Source organism: Macrobrachium nipponense, chromosome 41, assembly GCF_015104395.2.
Source record: "Macrobrachium nipponense isolate FS-2020 chromosome 41, ASM1510439v2, whole genome shotgun sequence".
Lineage (NCBI taxonomy): Eukaryota > Metazoa > Arthropoda > Malacostraca > Decapoda > Palaemonidae > Macrobrachium > Macrobrachium nipponense.
The window spans coordinates 47,319,041-47,339,178 of record NC_061102.1 but is presented as its reverse complement, the minus strand read 5'-3'; the positions used below and the strand labels follow the sequence as shown (position 1 = coordinate 47,339,178).

Genomic DNA, 20,138 nt, shown 5'->3' with positions numbered 1-20,138 from the left:
TCTCTCTCTCTCTCTCTCTCTCTCTCGTCTCTCTCTTCTTCTCTCCTCCGTTTTCTTGAAGCGAGCTTTCGTCTGGAGCTGCCTGACACCCTCTAGGCTGAGAAGTTGAGGTGGACTGCTTTTGGTGTGGTGTCCGTCCTCCTTATATAATAATAATAATAATAATAATAATAATAATAATAATAATAATAATAATGTTCTGCCTCCCCGAGTCTTATTGATTGTCTCTAGTGATCTCTCTCCCCTACAAATTACCATACTGTGATAGTGGTCTGTTTACTTAATTTCTCCTCTCACTAACATTTGATATTCCCGTCGATAAATAATACCTTCCCGTCCATGTATCTTGATTAGAGGTCGCCATCTACCCTTACCCTCTTACCCTTTGATGGGAGCCGGAATAGATCGCGAATTGATGGGAAGACATTGATTCAGTCTGAAGGGGGTTGTTTCATTTACCAATCGTGAACAGATGAATTATTGCACAGCTGCAGAAGAAGAGGACATCTCGCGCGGCAGGGAGTAGGAGGAACTTCCGTCTTGTCAACGTCGCTTTGATGGTGTGTCATAGTAGATTCACATCAACCGTGCATTTGATGTCTAGGCCCGTCCCTTACGACGCTCCTGATTGGCTGTTGATAAGCCAATTCACAGGGCTGGAAACTCGCAGTCTCTCTCGAGAGAGACTGAGAGTTTCCAGCCCTGTGAATCTACTATAGTTTCATTGACTTACATAATAGTGACCATTGCCGGTTACGACTACCGGAGGTAGTATTCCTCTCTTATGAGACCTTTTCAGTTTACTAAATGGTAATCAGGACAGTCTCAGTGCTGGGGAAAATGGGGTAAACTTTGATTGGACGTTATTTCATTATCTTAAGAGAATCTTAAGTACGAGTCAGGTCGCGTTTTTAAAACTTCAGTCGATTTTTTCCTAATAATTGTGTTTTTTTTTTTTTAGATTCTTTATTTTCAATTATATCAAGAAAAAAATGCGCCGAAGGTTTTCTGTACAGCGTATAATCAAGGCCACTAGGAAAAAGATCTATCTTTCTGTGGTCTCGGTCTAATGTTGCCTTGCCAGACGCACGATTAGGGTTAACGTTAACTTTAAGTAAAACTAAAACTTGCTGAGGCTAGAGGGCTGCAATTTGGTATGTTTGATGATTGGAAGGTGGATCATCAACGTACCAATTTGCAGCCCTCTAGCCTCAGTAGTTTTTAAGATCTGAGGGCGGACAGTTAAAGTGCGGACGGACAAACAAAGCCATCTCTATAGGTTTCTTTTACATAAAACTGAAAATGGAGTGTTACAAATTTTACTGCACATAAATCCGCTTTGTCCACGATTAGCATGATTCAAGGTGTGACTGAGGTAAGAAATCGTTTGAGTTGTGCAATAAATTCAAGCTGAATTTCCTTTCATACTATCACAGAATTTGTATTTCTTTCACAATTCGTGCAGTCTCTGCGGTCTTATCTTGTTTAGTATGAGTATGAGTGGTGGAGTATTATTAGCTAAAACTATTCTAAACAGGAAAGAATTAATAATTTTAACTTTCAAAGAGTCTTGCCCTTCATGTCACACTCCACCTTTGTCGTTCTGGCAGCGAACTAAAATCACATCGGATTATCTAGACCGAGCAAGCCAGAATGTAGTATTATCGCAGTCCGAAGAAATTCAAGTATTGAAACGTTTGTAAATATTGCCTCGTTTCCTTCCGGAATATGTTGGTTACATAAACCAACATATTCCGACAAAGAAAATGAATAAGGTGAATCTTGTGAATATCCTAATTGATGCATTAGGAAAAAGAATGCCAAAAGCATGCAAACTGTGTAAGGTTTGGTATAGCATAGTCAATCCACAAAACCTAATCAGAAAATGTGCTGCATGCAACATTCCGACCCATCCACAGTGTGCTGAGGTAATGCAAGATTTGAGAAAAGATACAAGAATTTTTTGTTCAACATGTCTATCATGGATAGACAATGTTATTAAATCAAGATTGAATGTACAAATAGTTGAGGATGAAGAAGAAGAGGAAGAAGAAGAAGAAAAAGAAGAAGAGGAAAACGGAAGAGAAGTAAACAAAAATGAAATGACAGAAAAAAATAAGGAAAACAAAGAACAAGATAAAAGTATGGATGCAGAGATACTCATTGATACTACATATGAGGCAATAATGCAGCATACCTACGAAGAAATAAATTACGATATGACAACAGAAAAGCAAATCCCGAAGAGGCTCTACCCAGATCTACACAATGACGGGAAAGAGGAAAAAATAGACAAGAAAGACAAAATCTGCAACCTTTTGAAAAGAGGGAATTGCAGATTTGGAGAAAGATGTTACTACAAACATCCTAAGGTATGTCAAACTATGAAAATATATGGTAAATGTGCATACTTAGATGGCTATGGGGATGTTTGCAGAGATCTGCATCCAAAAATATGTAAAAACCTAAAAGAAGGAAAAGGATGTAAGTTCGACAAAAAATGCAAATATATGCACCCTGTAGCCATGAATCATAATCAAATAAATAACCAACCAAGTATAAATCCAAAATAAGAAAGAAACAAATAAAGAGAGAAATCAGAATATCAGGTAAAGAGAAAAGCAACCACCAATGAGTATGGCAAGAGGTGTCAGCAAAAAAATTTCAAAGCATCAGCTCCGAAATTCTACTCAAGAGATAATAACTGTATTTATTATGCAAGAGGATATTGCAGAAACGGAGAAAATTGCAGATTCAGACACAAAATGAATAATTATGATGAAGGAAGATCAAATATTATGGAAAAGTTGGATTTTTTAATGTCAGAATTTTCTGGAAATGAAAAAAAGAACAACATACCAGAACAGGAAAGAGACATGGGAAATCCTTATTACTACCAATATTAAATGAAGGAGAAAACACGCAAACCATCATAGTGATGAATGCGCAGGGTTTAGTTACGAGTAACTCAAAAAGAAAAATAGAGTACTTAGAAGAACTAAACCCAAAATGAAAAGATAATAGATATAATGAATATAAGTGAAACCTGGTATTCCCCAAAGAGACTGGGAATGATGATCAAATAAAAGGGTTCCAAACTTATAGATCAGATAGAAAAAATAGGAATCAAGGGGGAACCGCAATATATGGGAAAGACAAAAAACAAGGAAAAATATATGAGAAATATAGTAACTCAGAATGTGAACTAATAGCGGTAGAATTTGAATCTGAAAAATTGATGAACATAGTAATATATAGACCTCCTAATACTAAAGAGTTTGACTTAATAATTGAAAAATTGGATGATATATGTAGAAATCACAAGGACTGGACTATTCTATCTGGTGACTTCAACTTTCCTTTCGTAGAATGGAAAGAACGAATAGGAGACTGTGGTTGTACTTATACATATAAAAAAGAGAGTAATAGTAGTGCAGAAGATAAGAGGCAATTTGAAAAGCTATTAGATATGCTACTAGAATACAACATTCAACAAATAAATCACCTGCCAACAAGAAAGGAAAATACTTTAGACCTAGTATTTGTGAACGAGATGAATTATGTTAAAGAAATAATAGTTTATAATGCGAGTATTTCAGATCATAATGTCATAGAATTAACAGTTCATTCCAAAGCAAGTGAAAATAGAGATAAGCAAGAAATGAAAAAGTGGGAAGGATATGGAAAATACAACTTCTACAGTAAAAATATAAAATGGTCAGAAATTAATGAAGAATTAAACAAAGATTGGGATAACATTTTCGTAAGTGATGACATAAGGGTAAATACGGAGATATTATATAAAATATTGGAGAAAATAGTGGATAAATATATACCGAAGAAGAAAAGTAAACATCATTCATGCATACCAAGAGACAGAAGGATCTTGTTCCAGAAAATCAGAAAGTGGAAAAAAGGTCTTGCAAAAGAAAAAAATGCATGGAAAGTTATAGAACTAAAAAGTAAGATAGAAAAGGCAGAACAAAAGATTATACAATCAAAAGAAAATGAAAAACGGGACTTGGAAGAAAAAAACCCTATTAAATATCAAGCAAAACTCCAAACTATTATACTCATATGCGAAGAAGATGAATAAAAGAAGAATAGAAATAGGCCCTCTGAGAATTGAAGGGAGATTAACGAATGAAAAAAAGGAAATTTGCAACATACTGGCAGAACGATATAAGAGAGAATTCACCCCTAGAATAGATAATGAAGATAATGATATAGAAGTAAGGGACGAAAATAGTGAATATTTAGCTGACATAGAAATTAATGAAGCTGATATTGTGCAGGCAATTAATGAAATTAAAAATGGAGCTGCTGCAGGGCCGGATGGAGTCCCTGCTATTTTGTTAAAGAAAGTAGTTCATTCTATCGCAAAGCCACTTGCAATATTATTAAGACAAAGTGTAGATACAGGCAAGATTTATGATGAGCACAAATTAGCATATATCACCCCTACTTTCAAAAGTGGATCAAGACTAGAGGCAAGTAATTATAGGCCTGTGAGTCTAACATCACATATTATGAAAGTGTATGAAAGGGTAATGAAGAAAAATATTATGAAACATTTAATAAAAAATAATTTGTTTAATATAGGAAACAACACGGTTTCGTACCCGGAAAAAAGTACACAAACCCAACTGTTAGTCCACCGTGAGAACATATTCAAAAATATGAAAAGCGGAAATGAAACAGATGTGGTTTATCTAGACTTTGCAAAAGCTTTTGACAAAGTAGACCATAATAAATTAGCAAAGAAAATTAGAAAACACAATATCGTAGATAAAGTAGGAAGATGGTTAAAAGAATTTTTACACAACAGAAAACAGATAGTTATTGCAAACGATGAGAAATCGGATGAAACCAAGGTAATATCCGGTGTGCCACAAGGTACGGTGCTAGCTGCAATATTGTTTGTTATTATGATTGAAGACATAGACAGTAATGTTAAGGATTCGTAGTGAGTAGTTTCGCTGATGACACAAGAATAAGTAGAGAAATTACTTGTGATGAAGATAGGAACGCTCTACAAAGAGACCTTAACAAAGTATATGATTGGGCAGAGGTAAATAGGATGGTATTTAACTCTGATAAATTTGAATCAATAAATTATGGAGACAGAGAAGGAAAGCTATATGCATATAGGGGACCTAATAATGAGACAATCACAAATAAGGAAGCAGTTAAAGACCTTGGTGTGATGATGAATAGGAACATGTTATGCAATGATCAAATAGCCATTCTGTTGGCAAAATGTAAAGCAAAAATGGGAATGTTGTTACGGCACTTCAAAACAAGAAAAACGAACTGACACATGATTATGCTTTATAAAACATATGTTCGTAGTCCACTTGAATATTGCAATATGATATGGTACCCACACTATCAAAAGGATATTGCACACATAGAGAGTGTACAAAGGTCCTTTACAGCTAGAATAGAAGAAGTTAAGGACCTAGACTACTGGGAAAGACTACAATCCGCTTAAATTATATATGAGTCCTGAAAGAAAGGAAAGAAGAACGCTACATGATAATTCAGGCATGGAAACAGATAGAAGGAATAACAGAAAATATCATGGAACTAAAATATCAGAAAGATCAAGCAGAGGTAGATTAATAGTGCCCAAAACTATACCAGGAAAAATAAGGAAAGCACACAGAACATTAATCCACTACGCACCAGCATCGATAATGCAGCGTCTATTCAATGCGTTGCCAGCTCATCTGAGGAATATATCAGGAGTGAGCGTAGATGTGTTTAAGAATAAGCTTGACAAATATCTAAACTGCATCCCAGACCATCCAAGATTGGAAGATGCAAAATATACCGGAAGATGTACTAGCAACTCTCTGGTAGACATTAGAGGCGCCTCACACTGAGGGACCATGGGGTCAACCCGAACGAACTGTAAGGTAAGGTAAGGTAAGGCCAAACTAAATGCAGCAGCTTAGCGCAGTAGTATATCACAACCCCACGAAGCCCCCTTTGAATGAGCCTCCAGAACATTCGACGCAGATTTGCCATCTCAGGATTAAAAAAAAAAAATAAAATCTTTTCCCGTCAGACTGCATCCCACGGAACGCCTCGCAATCTGAAATATCCTTAGGCTGAAGTAAATCCATTACAGAGTCCGCCTTTTGACTGTATGGCGGATCGTGTGTTGTTGTCTGGGGGAGGTGGGGGGGTTTATGGTAGGTAGCCTATAGGCCACGTAGGTGGGCGAGGTGGGGGGGGGGGGGGGGAGGTAGTAGTAAGGGGAGGAAGCAATCGCCTTCCGGAAGGAAAGAAGAAGAAGAAAGAAAGAAGGGAAGGGACCTTGATTCTCGGAGAAAGCTTTATGGGAGCTTTGTAACGGAAGCTATCAGGTCTTGGCATTTCCGTGTGCCCGCCAGAGGGGGGGGGGGGGGGGGGCGTGGGTAGAGGGACGGGGGCGCGGTGGCGGTGGAGGACCTTCTATTACGCTGATGGATGGAGGAGAAGGGATATCTATAGTATACGCAGACAAGGTTCAGTATTGATGCGATTTTTTTTTTTTATTTGTATTGTTCTTGTTTAAGGAAATTACTAGGTATGATGGTTAATGAGTGACTAAGCGCTGATGATACTGATTCCAATTATTGATAAGTTTATCAGTACCATTTTAACGTAATTCCAGTGATGATGATAATAAATGTAATGGCTGGTTAATGGATAAAAAGGAATTTTGATCATTTAAAGAGAGATAAGTTTATCAGTAACTTGCTTCAGGAAAATCCTGATGTGATAAAAACAACGATGATTAGCGATTGAACGTTGACAATACTTACTTTATGTTTGTTAAGTTTAAAAGTTAATGTGTAAAAGGATGATTTACGTAAAAGCAGCGGTACTTAACAGCAGAAGAGAGAGAGAGAGAGAGAGAGAGAGAGAGAGAGAGAGAGGCGAATTCGACGGCGTGACATTCATGAAAAATACAGAGGGGCCATTTTGCAAAGTTAACATCATGAAAGAGCTCGTGGTTGATATTTCGCTTATTAAAACTTCTAGAGCAAATTTGACGGGCAAACACAGGAGCGGAAGCAGCATCGTCGGGGGAAGGAGAGCTCGACCTGGTTGGGTCGGTATTTCGTCATCTTGAATCGAGAGTAGAAATAGTGGAAGTGTCGACGAGAACAATAGGCTTCTCGTATGGTCGCAGTGAGGAAGAGCATATGGGTCTCCCCCTCCCTTTCCTGCACGATTTCATTATCTTTGTACGTTCTTTAACATAAAGTTTTCTTTTAAAAGAAAACTATTGCGGTTGCTTCGTCTGTCAGTCCTCAAATCTTAAACGTTCCTGATACTAGAAGGCTGCAAATTGGTACGTAGATCATCCACCCTCCAACCATCAAATATACCAAATTGCAGCCCTCTAGCCTCTTTAGTTTTAATTTTTCGTTAAGATTAATGTTAGCTATAATCGTGCATCAGGCACCCTCGATGCCAACTCTGGAGGCGTCGCAGACGCGCCATCCCTTAACCGCGTAGCTGAGAGTTTCATACTGGAGCGCACGTTCGAGAGTTCCATACAGCATTATACGCTGTACAGGAAACTCGATTACTTGATCTTTCATCCTGTTGACTGAAATTTTTTTTTTTTCAAATCTCAGGAAGTGGGAGGATTTGTCCAGACCGTTGTATTTTATTTGGTCTTCACCATTTCCATTAATTGGTCACAGACGGGAAAAAAGAGCGAATGGATCTACCCCTATTTTCTATTGAATATTTTTTTTTTAGGGACCAGATACCTTAATTAATAAGAAATGCAACGAGGTGGTCGATTGAATCTTCTCCTTCTACAGAACTCGTTATCTTTTATTTTTCCTTCCCAAGAACTAGAGGCCTCGAGGTGGTCGCTAATTCAGTGGGAGGAGGAGATACGACTCCACCAGTCATTTCTCTCACTCCCAGGAACAGGGGACTAAGTGGTAGCCTAATAACGAACGAGGTATCCGGTCCTTAGTTTCAGTTTTAATGCTATCATTTTATTTTTATTTCTAAAAACAGGCGTTAAATATTCCTGAACGGTCTGCTTGACTCAAAAGAAGTTCTCGTTATGTTTCAGTTACGGTTTATATCCTGTGCTGATATAACTGGCCCCATTCTATCCCTTCCAAAACTCACTGAAATTATATAAATAATGCTTCCTATATATATATATATAATCTATAATTATATAATTATATATATATATAGATATATAGTAAAAATATATTAATGAATTTTTATCACATCACCGCGATTCATATACATGCATTAAGCTACAAATGTCCTTTAATATCCAATTAGCTCTTTGTAGGACTGACAAAATCTGAAACGATTTCTTGACTAATTGAGGAACACTTAAAATATCACAAAAGGTCAGTGATTTAACTACATCATCTGAATGGAGTTAGAATAGTTATTGAATACATATGTGCACGAGTAAGTACATGATATATACAAGTTGTTTATCATCTATACTCTGTTTTTTTCCATCTGTCCATCCGCCTTTGGTGTTTGCACATGGTAACACTGCGTCCTGGGCTTTAAATAATATCCTATTTCGAATATTAACGGTATAATTCGCATACATTAATTATTAAAACACTTTTCAGTTGCAAATGTATACCCAGATATCCTTTTATTTACCTAAAACTTACACATAGCGTAACTATTTAAAGCCCAGGATGCAGTGTTACCATGCGTGACCACCACCGGCGGATGGACAGATGGAAAAAAACAGAGTATAGTCTGTAGGGGTCAGGCTGCTAACCCTATACCCTTTGTTTGAGGCATAACATCTCTGCCTTGCCCCATTTTTGCCAGTGTTCTTTTTCACATCTTTTTTATTCATATACTTATTCCTAATTTGTGTATTACTTATATAACACACATATGTATGTGGGTGTTTTGTGAAAGTTTTGATAAAACCACAAAACTTCCATACACAACTCAACTCTGAACTCTGGCAACTAGTTATATATATATATATATATATATATATATATATATATATATATATATATATATATATATATATATATATATATATATATACAGAGAGAGAGAGAGAGAGATAGAGAGAGAGAGAGAGAGAGAGAAGATGAGAAGAGAGAGAGAGAGAGAGAGAGTGTCACTTTTACGCCCGATCAAAGAATCACCCGGCATCTCTTTTTGGCCTCTCCCCCCGCCCTCCCCCCTCCCTCACTCCCTCCCTCCCTCCCTCCCCCCCGATGGCTGGCCACTTGCCAACACTCTAAACGGTAGCCCTAATCGCCCCTGTCTGCCCCGGCCTATCCTTAGCCCCCCTCCCCCCCATCCAGTCCTGCCCTTATCGAAAATTTACAGTAGAATGGTCGATTCTCTCCTGATAGATACTACCTTCTCTCAAAGGGGTTGTATTGTCTTTTTTTTTTTTTATTGTCTTTGGTTATACAATCGTTTTTTAGCTCACCTGCGCTGGAAGTGAGGCAACTTTTCAGATAGTTTTGCTCTTCATCTCTTCCTCTGTCTTAGTTTGTCTGTCTGTCTGTATGTATGTCTCGCGTCAGCTTGACACGTTTTCGATTTTTTTTTTTTTTCCAGAACCAGAACCAATTAATTTATTTCCGCTGACGTTGGGACAAATCACCCTTGATTAGAGAGGGAGTTTTAAGTTTTTTTTCTGATGCTACGCCCTCTTATTAGGGGAGATAATTGATAAATAAATTATTACGCACCCCATTCATGTTCCTCAGATCAAGTTCCCCAGTGGCCGGGAGGGAACCGGGGGGGTGGGGGGGGGGGGGGGCATGTGTCCCATGGGCCGCCTGTGATATTTCTGTGTTATTTTTCTTCGTCTTCTTTTAGCGTGGTGTACTTGGACTCTGTATTCAGTGACCTAAGTGGTGTCGAGTTGAATCGGAAATCAGGCCAAATTTTTTGTTATGTTTTATAATCCATAAGTAAATATTTTCAATTATCTGTTTTATTTTATTATTATTATTATTATTATTATTATTATTATTATTATTATTATTATTATTATTATTATTATTATACTCTACGGGAAATACCCGGAAAATTTGACTACCCCCACTGAAATTTTTTACCAATAAATTCAATCGTTTGACCTAATTGAGATATGTCAACCTTCGGTGCGTTGCTGACCAGTTTAAGCAACAATGAGAAAGCAATTATTAGAAAAATAGAGAAGAACCTGTATAAAATTAATGCAGCTGAGGCAGCAATCACTTTTAATAAAACATGTTTTAAAAGAGGGTTTACTTCCAGCATATTATTGTTATTATTATTATATTATTTTATTATTATTATTATTAATTATGATTATTATTATTATTATTATTGCCGTTGTTATACATTTTTTGTTATGAAATTTTGGATATGGGGAAGATGGTCTATGTTTTGAATTCCTTACGTCATAACTGTCACTCATCTACTTACTCTTCCTAGCAAAGAAATCATGTCCAATAGCCACAACTCTTATGTCTTAAATGTATTTCATTATACGTTCTCATTTACAAAACTGCCTGAGATTCATTAAGGTACTAAAGCCTACTAGATTTATAGAGAAGAGCTTTCTTAGCATGGTTCGCAATTTATTGGTGTTGTTGAAGTGTATTCTTAGTGCTTTTATAATTGCGATCTACATACATATTTAGCGTTTGTTTTTTGGGGACGATTTTTAACCGAGACTAATTTCATTTTACAAATAATTAAGTTCTAATCTCCGTTGCTCTTGTGTACCCGATTAGACCAAGTTATACATATTCAGTTATGATCGCATAAGTCGTCCTCAGAGACTAAAGCATATTCATGACATCAGCTGTAAAATGAATAGTAATCTCCTTACACTTGCATGCGTCGTAGTAAAGGAGATGATTAGAAAAAAAAAAAAATAAAACGCGAAGGCTAAGGAGACATTGCTGACCTTACGAAGTATTTTCACTAAACAGCGATGCATTATGCAAAGTTAAAGACATCACAGATGCTCATTACCAGCTTTAGATTCCTACGTTGGGCTTTTATGTAGACGGATTTCGGTTAACGACTGGCTGATGGTGGTCCGCCTTCTTCTTTTAGGAGGTTTGGTGCAGACGAGAAAACTTCCAGAATTGTTGAGTTTATAGATTCCATTTTTTGTATATATGATCGCTAATTGGTCTCAAGGCTCTATTGTTGATTCAATAGCTTATATAAGATTGCTAATTGTTCAAGCTTTAGTTATAGAATTCCATTTCTTTTGTATATACGATCGCTAATTGGTCATCAAGCCTTCTTGAAATACCTTTCTCTGGATTTATGTGGTCCAAAGAAATTTTTAAAACCAAATAATAAAGTAATATGTAGATTCTGACACTCCTCTAAAAAGTCTGCAGCCTCACGGATAATTTGTGATCTTATATAAAAGTTGCATCTTATGATTTACGATCTTAATTACATTCTCATATTTCCTTTTGAGATGTTCAATTTGAAAAGTTTATGATTCAATTCATGGTGGTCTCGTAGGACATAGATAATAACATAACATTATAGGTAAGATAGGTCGGTTGAAAAGTTATATACAGCAGTTGTATGATTGTATTTCGTTGTATGATTGATTACGTATTACTAAAACTTGGTTGATTATGTATATCTGAAACTTGAAAGCTCCAGTTTCTTTTAATCATAGAACAATTGCCATTATCTAACGGAGGACTGAAGTGAAAACTGACAAAAGTCAGCAAATGGGAAAAAAACAGTATATTTCTGAATTTTTTGAACTCTTATCAATGACATCTCATATCTATTGATTCATTATAAATTGCCATATTAAAAAAAAAGACCCCAGTATATTACTGAATTTTTTGAACTCTTATCAATGACATCTCGTATGCATTGATTCATTATATATTGCCATATTTTGAGTAAAATTCCCTTAAGATATTAATTTAATTCTCATGACTCATCGGTGATACCTTCCTAAAATGGAATGTTTTTTATGTTTTTTGGTTATATGTAATACATCTTTACCTCTATGTTTATGTTTTGGCATTTACAACATACGTAGTTGAAACGTGCATAAGATATGGAGTCATTTTTCAATGCTTTGATGTTATCATGGCTTATTATGGGAAATAGCACCTCGTGAGGCAAATATTTTGGAAATGTTTTGCTTTCTTTAAAAACCTATTGCAGATTATTTTAATTGATTTTTAACTGCTTACTGTCGGAGCTGACTTGATATCCCCGGGTTATTGTAAGAACCCTTTTACAGCAATTTCTGTCTTTGATGGAGCCTTTTCTTATCACCGAAGACCTTTGTGTTGGTTTGCCGAGTACAATTAACAGGAATACTCGTATATTCCCTTTTGGTCGTAGAATTCTAACGATTGTCAGTTTATCATCCCATGACCCCCATCTCAACGGCAGCTGTCAGTACTCAATTTACCTCATTCCGGGAGGCTTTCCATCCTCTTTCGAAGATAGACAGTAACCTAAGTTTACACCAAAGACCTTACGATTAGATACAAGGTTACATACATTTCCCTCGTTTATATAACCTGTGTATTTAAGCATTTTCTTAATACTGTAGGCTATCGTGTGCATACCCTTAAAAGGGAGTTAAATAATCTACATTGACAAACGTGCCAACTACGATGGTCCGAACTGCCTTTGGAGTTCCAGGGAATCTGGAGCCTGTTTGCAGATGTAGGATGGCTGGAGATTTTTGGAGCTCTTGCTGGAACTAGGCTATTCATGGAGCGGCCATAGCCAGAGAATTTTCTCAATATTTTTTCAAATTTTTGCATTTCTTTCATTTCTTCGGACTAGTTTTTAGAATTTTTTTTTCTGAAACTCCGCCATGTATTATTATACAATTCCATTGTGAATATAGGTTAGAATGAAGAGGACCATAGATTGTCGAAACAGCTGCTGTTTAGGAATGAATATCCATTAGTATTGAAGTAGGTTTTTATTCTTTCTGCGGACTGAAAAAGCACTGGAGATAGCTGTCGAACCGGCCTGTGCATTAGCCCTTAAAAAAAGTATATAATATATAATAATATATATTATATATATATAATAATATAATAGTATATATTATATATATATATAGTATAATTAATATTACAGATATATATAGATATATATATATATATATTATAAGTCATATATATATAGTTTAATAAACCATATATATACACACATATGAATGTATATATATATATAATATATATATATATATATATATATATATATATATATATATATATATATATATATATATTATATATATATATATATATACTTTCTTAGTATATATTCTATATTTTCTGTTCACACCGTGGGTTTAAGGATATTCTCAAGTACGTGATCCTTCGTGCTATATGGATATATATGTGTGTGTGTGTGAAGTTTGAAATTTCAAGTCATCATCGTAAGAGTAAATAATTGGAAGATCTCTCTCTCTCTCTCTCTCTCTCTCTCTCTCTCTCTCTCTCTCTCTCTCTCTCTCTCTCTCTCTCTCCTAGTTCATTTTAATGTCGTCAACATTGAGTTGTTACTTCCTGTTCCAATCACTTGCAGCTTTCTCGCTTTAGTCGTAGCGGGAAAAGTTTTGTGTTCTGAGTGATTGTATATCGATATTGCTCTCTCTCTCTCTCTCTCTCTCTCTCTCTCTCTCTCTCTCTCTCTCTCTGTAAAATGAATATGACATATTTGAATTTTATCATGTTAAAAGGAAAATGTTTCCTTAATCGTTTTTAGTTTTTATTATATATATATATATATATATATATATATATATATATATATATATATATATTATATATATACATATACATACATATACATATCATACATACATATAATAATCCCTTCTGTGTAACCACTCGAAACTGATCTATATAATCATAACATTTTTTTTTCTCTCTCATTTTTAGAAGCCATTGTCATTTTTCATTGTTTATCATTCCGGTTCATATCCTCCTCTCAATCTTGCTTGTCGTAAGGTACTCTCTCTCTCTCTCTCGCTCTCTCTCTCTCTCTCTCTCTCTCTCTCTTCCGTGAAAGTTACTAAAATATAGCCTGCCGTTTTCAATACGATATGGTTTACATTGATGTAATACATGAGAAGACCATTCAGGGAGTAACTCCATTGAGATCAAATTCTTATCATTATTTTATACTGTATTTATTTTTTATGCATTCAGTCTCTCTCTTTTTTTTTTTATCATACTTGGAAACAACAATGAATTCGAAAGTTTCTCAACGTGGAAATCCTAACCGTCGCGTCGCGCCGACCTGCCACGAGTGGCTTTTATAAGAGGTTCCTCCTGCCGCCCCCCCCCCCCCCCCCCCCCCCCCCCCTTCCTTGTTCCGTGCCGGATTGTTTGGGGTAAGGTCTTAATATCAAGCAACTTTTTACAAACTTCTTTGTTTCACGTTCATAACGAAGGTTGTGTTCGTTCGTCGGGTGGATCACCTCGAGTCATGAGACCCTCTCTCTCTCTCTCTCTCTCTCTCTCTCTCCTAGAATTTGGATTAATAATTTATTCACAGATATTCCTTTATCTCTTTGGCAATTAGTTTCATGTGACTTTTTACATTTTATTAGCAACACTTTCTTCTTTGTAAGAAAATGATAAGTGCCATATTCCTCTTTGTGATAATTCAAAAACAGAGCGCACCCAGGCTGATGAAGGGAATATCGTAACTAGTTACGGAAGTATGACGTAGTTTAGTAAGGAGGAACTAAGATTCAGAAGTTTATGAGAAAAGTATTAAAGGTATCGCCCTATAACGTCACTTTCCTATAGTCTACTACACTCTAGTCAGACACGCTGGGTTTACCATGTTTTTGTAGTGATTCACCTCCCTCCCAGTCCCTCGAAACGCATTCTGTTTCTCGTTTGTTTTTATTTTCCTGCAAATCTAGGAGAGAATTTTATTCATAGCTGCAAGTGGGACTGGCGGGCCGTGGAGGGAAGGACCAACTCTTAGAAGGGGGCGTGGCTATAAAGAGTTTAGGAACCACTGGTCTACCCCTTCTTGCTCCGCCTTGTGTCATGAACTAAGTCCATCTCTGTTCATTGTGTATTGTTCATGTTCTTGTGCTTTGTGTTTATAACTGTTCAAATAGAATTAGTAGAGGTTATGATTTCTTCCTTATCTGTCTCGCTGTCTGTCTGTCTGTCTTGTCTGTCTCTTAATCATCAGGTTTTTCTCAAGAACGTGAAACCGAATTTGATGAGATTTGACAGATATATTCATTAGGAAGAGGACGGTCTCGAGATGTGATTTTAGTTCACAATTATGCAGGCATCCTGTTAATATACTACACTCGCTCTTTGTTTTAATGCTTCATAGCTGGGTACATATTATCGCGGAGGGATGCTATACTCTGAGTATACTCGTGCCAAAGAAGTAGTTTCATTTCGTAAGAATTGTAACTTGAGAGTTCATACGTTTTATTTGTACCAAGTGACGTCAAGTGAGGAAGAAGTGTTGTTTCTAATTTTTCTAGTGTTCATAATTTTTTTTTGTGTTCGCTACTGAGCTTTATCAAGTGTATTTTAAGTGTGTCCAGGGTGCTTTCATATAGTTTTTACTTTGAAATTTGAACCAAGTGACGTCATGTGAGGGAGAAATGCTGTTTCTAATTTTTCGCGTTTTCATAATTGATTTATTTGTTGAACTTTATCAGATGTATTTTAACTGTATGTCCAGGGTGCTTTCATATAATGTTTCCTTTGAAATTTGAACCATGACCTTTTTAATTTTAATTGTATTTTTTTTTTTTGTCTTCGACAGAAAGAATTATTTGCATCGAAAGACTCGGGAGGAGCAGAGGGCCGAGAGAGAAAAATGTCGAACTCTAGCGGCGGTAGTATGAAGACCAAATGGATGAAGGCATTCAAGTCCCTGAAGACTTCGGAGCCTTCTTCGGGAAGCAAGTAAGTACAAGAATGCCTTACTTCTTTGGGTTCTCAGTTTTCCCTTCATTCTAGTGGCTATGAAAAGAGTATTACTATAGAATTTAGGAAAAGGTATATACGCCACGGGCGACATTGGTAGGTGAGAGTCCTCCTCCTCCTCCTCCTCCTCCTCCACTGTTACAATCCCATGAAAATCATTCGAATAATTCACAAGGTGGCCATCGTGAGGATGCATCAGAAAATATGAAGACGGTGTGCTAAATGAGTTTGCACGACTCGAATCTCTCATTTTGTATAAGCTTTTAAACGTAAGTGCGTTAACCCTCTAAATGAAATGATGTGAGAGGCCCTTGTTTTCAAAAATTTAAAAGAATTCTGCTGTAATACTTTCTAACGTAAGTGATGTATAGAGGCGAAGACAAACTCATTTAGCATAGTGACCCATAGCTGTGTGGGGTCTTTAGAGAGAGGAGTTTGTGGGTCTCTTCCAGTGATCCAGTTCTGTGATTCATTTCTCTTATTATGTCACAGAGGACGGAGATATTTTTTCCATGCCTCTACTATGTGTTAGGCTATACGTTTTTCCATACATGTTACCTGCCTTATTCCAGTTAGATAGCACTATTTAAGGGTCCGTTTTTTTTAACTGTAGAGACTAAAACTCGTAGTTTTCGGCAAAAAGCAATTTTTTTTAACACAGCGATCATTACGTGTTTTTGTATTTTGTCTTGTTTCAGTGATTTTAAGGTAATAGTTGCCCACATCCGGGTATATTCTTTTGCTATTATATTTTTTATATATCTTTGTGGCTAACATTTTGTAGAGCATTCGTTGCATTATAGTTTTTCATATTCTCTCGATTTAATGTGTGTTGGGCTTAAAATACCTACAATTTTTTTTGTCAAAAGAATGAGGGTGTTTTCTTATTACCAGAAGTTTTATTTTTATTATGTCTGTTTTTTACATTTTTCTTTTATTATTTTGTGTCAATTGCTTCGATTAGATTAGATTTCACACTGCTCAGGATTTCTCCCTCTTTAGAGCCAAAGTATACGTGAATTTGATGATACAAAGAGCACCTATTCAACTTTTTTATTTTGTTTCATCCAGTATCCACCTTCCGTGGATGAAGCACTAAATTCCGAGTACAATAATTTTCAGATCACAGCTAAATCTAACCTCCCCCCCTTCTCTCTCTCTCTCTCTCTCTCTCTCTCTCTCTCTCTCTCTCTCTCTCTCTCGTCCCATCCTCTCGAATCCTCGGCATTCGTGCCGCATCTCCGATTCTCTCGTTCTCTCCAAACACCCTCTTGCAACCTTCGTTCCCCTTTCCTCTCCTCCTCCTCTCCGCCGCTCCCTCCCTCCCTCCTCCCCTTCAATAAGTCTTCAAATCCCTCATCCACTCTTCATCTCCCGGATTCAGGCGTCTCATTTATCTCCTCCTACCCCATGGGGGCTCCCCCCTCCCACCCCTATCCCCTCGTCCCGGTCTCTCTCTTCTTCTCTCTCGCTCCTCTCTGCCAATAACACATTCTTTTTAAGGCTGTAGCACCACGTACCTGCCCGGTCTGTATTGATTCGTTACCGAGTCATAGTTATGGTATATTTTGTATAAACGTCTATTTATTGTTCCGATAGATTATATCATTTTCCCGTCGCAAAGATTGAAAGGCATTCGATGAGTGTCTGTATCCCTGTGACATGAAAAGATATGAATCACATGAACTGAGTAAGGGAAGATCCTGGGAGCCTAATCATAGTCAAGTAACGATGGCTGTAGAAAAGTAAGTTTTGCTCAAATTTTTTGGCCTTGAGGCTTTTTTTTTTACGCCACTAAATTTTAACATTTTTCACGTTTTTTCCCTTGGAGAGACTTTTTTTTTTTTTTTTTATATGGCACCAAAATAGTTAATAACACATAGCTTTTAAGTCCCTGTGGAACCTTTTACCATTGTGATTTGAAGGAGACAAACAGGTTATTCGTGTCTAATGTTTTTTTTTCAGCTTTTCAGGGGAGATTTGAGAAGTGAACTGTTTAGAGTGTGTTGGTCGATATGTGTGTATGTTGTTGGTGCTCTGATGTGTATACGTTAGTGATAAAAGTATTTATAGTCTTTCCTAGAGTAGACGTTGATTTTTACCACGTGATGTCAATAGGCGCTAATATGAAAAATCATAATGAGTTTAGGTAGGTGCATATCATGTAAAAGAACAAAATTTGGACCAGATGGTGGCTAATTACGTTGATTAATTAGCCCATCTGAAAATTCCCCCTCTCATTAGGCTTACTTATATTCATCCAAGGGGGGGAAAAAGGTTTTAGGATTGATTTACAGTTGCCTGCTCTTGTACAAGATACGCCAGGGCTCCTAGATTCATGTTCACCTCAGCTACTTTGGATGCTCTTCTGAATTGCTGCTTTGGCTCTTAGCGCTACCTCTTGTCATGAAGATGAAAGAATCTTGTCTTACCCCGTCGTAGCAACGGAGTCCAAAGAATCACAGGTGTATCGGTACAACCGCAGCCAACTGTACGTCATCAGATAAGATTCAGAGTGTACATTTTTAACGCATCTTCGGTGGATCGTAGCGGTTTTGGACACCGAAGATGAAAACGTTGTCTGTTTATTGGTTATAAATGTTTTTTTTTTTTTTTTTTTGTAATTCACAACTGCCTAAGGAGTCAGTTGCGTGGTGTGTTATTCTTTCTGTGTATACAAGAAACTATAGTAGATTCACAACAACCATGCATGTGATGTCTAGGCCAGTCTCTTGCGACGCTCCTGATTGGCCGTTGATAAGCCAGTCACAGGGCTAGAGACACTCAGTCTCCCTCGAGAGTTCACATAGGCAGGATGTATGCTCCACCACTCCTGAGGACTGGTCCTCAGGAGAGGTGGAACATACATCCTGCCCATGTGAACTCTCGAGAAAGACTGAGGAGAGTTTCCACCCTGTGACTGGCTTATCAACAGCCAATCAGGAACGTCTGGCCTAGACATCACATGCACGGTTGATGATAATCTACTACAGTCATTACTGTTTGGCGCAACTGAGAGTGAAAGTTCCTCTTTCCTCTCCTAGTTGAAACTGATTCTTCGCCAGTGTTTTATTAGTTATTTCCTTTGTTCTGTGTTTATATATAGTTGATTTTATGACGTTTTCGATTGTATTCATGTAATATAGATGTTTGTGTTCTTTTCAATGTTGGGCTTCATTATGACTCTACTTTTTCTGTAACTCTAGTTGTTTGTATTTTTTTATATTTATTCCTAGATTGACTATTTTTTCTGGTTTTGTTTATACGTATTTATAGCCTTTTACTCGTGCCCAGAAATTTTGTACTCTGTTACTCTTTCTCTCTTATTTTTTAAATTTTCTTTCTTAGTTTTATCATATTTTTCGTTTTGATGATTAGAGTATTTTTCAAAACTTCATTCTTCCTCTTTTAATTGTTATGCTAAATCTAATAACTTTATTATTCCTAATGTAAAAGTTAGAGTTTTATGTATATGATATATATGTATGTGAGATATATATTATATATATTTATATATATATATTATATATATATATACATACATACATACGTATGTGTTGCTCCATTCATATTGATTGTGAGGTCAATCATTTTCTTCACAAGTCGAAAAAATTTTTCAAGCTGTTGTATTTTGTTGAAACTTCCTTATTAACATAGGAATGTGGCAATTTGGTAATAACAGTAATAGCTATTTCATGTATTATCTTTCCCTCTACATTTAAGTTTACGTGAATGTACTCTACCAGTGGTTTTCAACCTTTTATTGTCACGCCCCCTTTTAAGAGTTGGCCTCTGCCACGTTTTCCCCTTTTAAGAGTTGGTCCTTCTGCCACGCCCCCTTTTAAGAGTTGGTCCTTCCCTCCACGCCCCCCCCCCTTTGCATCTGTGAGTAAAATTCCTTCCCAGATTTGAAGGAAAATGATACAAAAAATTAGTAGTAGACCATAGGACACTACAGTTATAGCTAATATAACTATAGAATTCAAAATGTTTCCTTAGGGCTCACGCCTCCCCCAGAAACTGCAAACGACTCCCTCTAGAGGGCGTGACCCTCCCAGGTTGAGAACCACTGTATTATACAGTTGTTATTATACACTGCAGAAAATTCATGTGTCTGGAAATATGTTTCGCCCAAAAACAATAATAATTTGGAGAAGCACCTATTCAAAT

The 20,138-nt window shown here is 36.6% G+C and overlaps 1 protein-coding gene across 12 annotated transcripts in view; it reads left to right on the top strand.

Moving 5' to 3' along the window:
* LOC135212740 (SH3 and cysteine-rich domain-containing protein-like) overlaps positions 1–20,138 on the top strand; it is a 635,516-nt gene that overhangs the window by 457,933 nt on the left and 157,445 nt on the right. For all 12 annotated transcript variants that reach the window (XM_064246459.1, XM_064246455.1, XM_064246457.1 and 9 more), the window contains exon 10: positions 15,805–15,947. In XM_064246459.1, the coding sequence (XP_064102529.1) occupies positions 15,805–15,947 (143 nt within the window). The remainder of the gene's footprint in view (positions 1–15,804; positions 15,948–20,138) is intronic.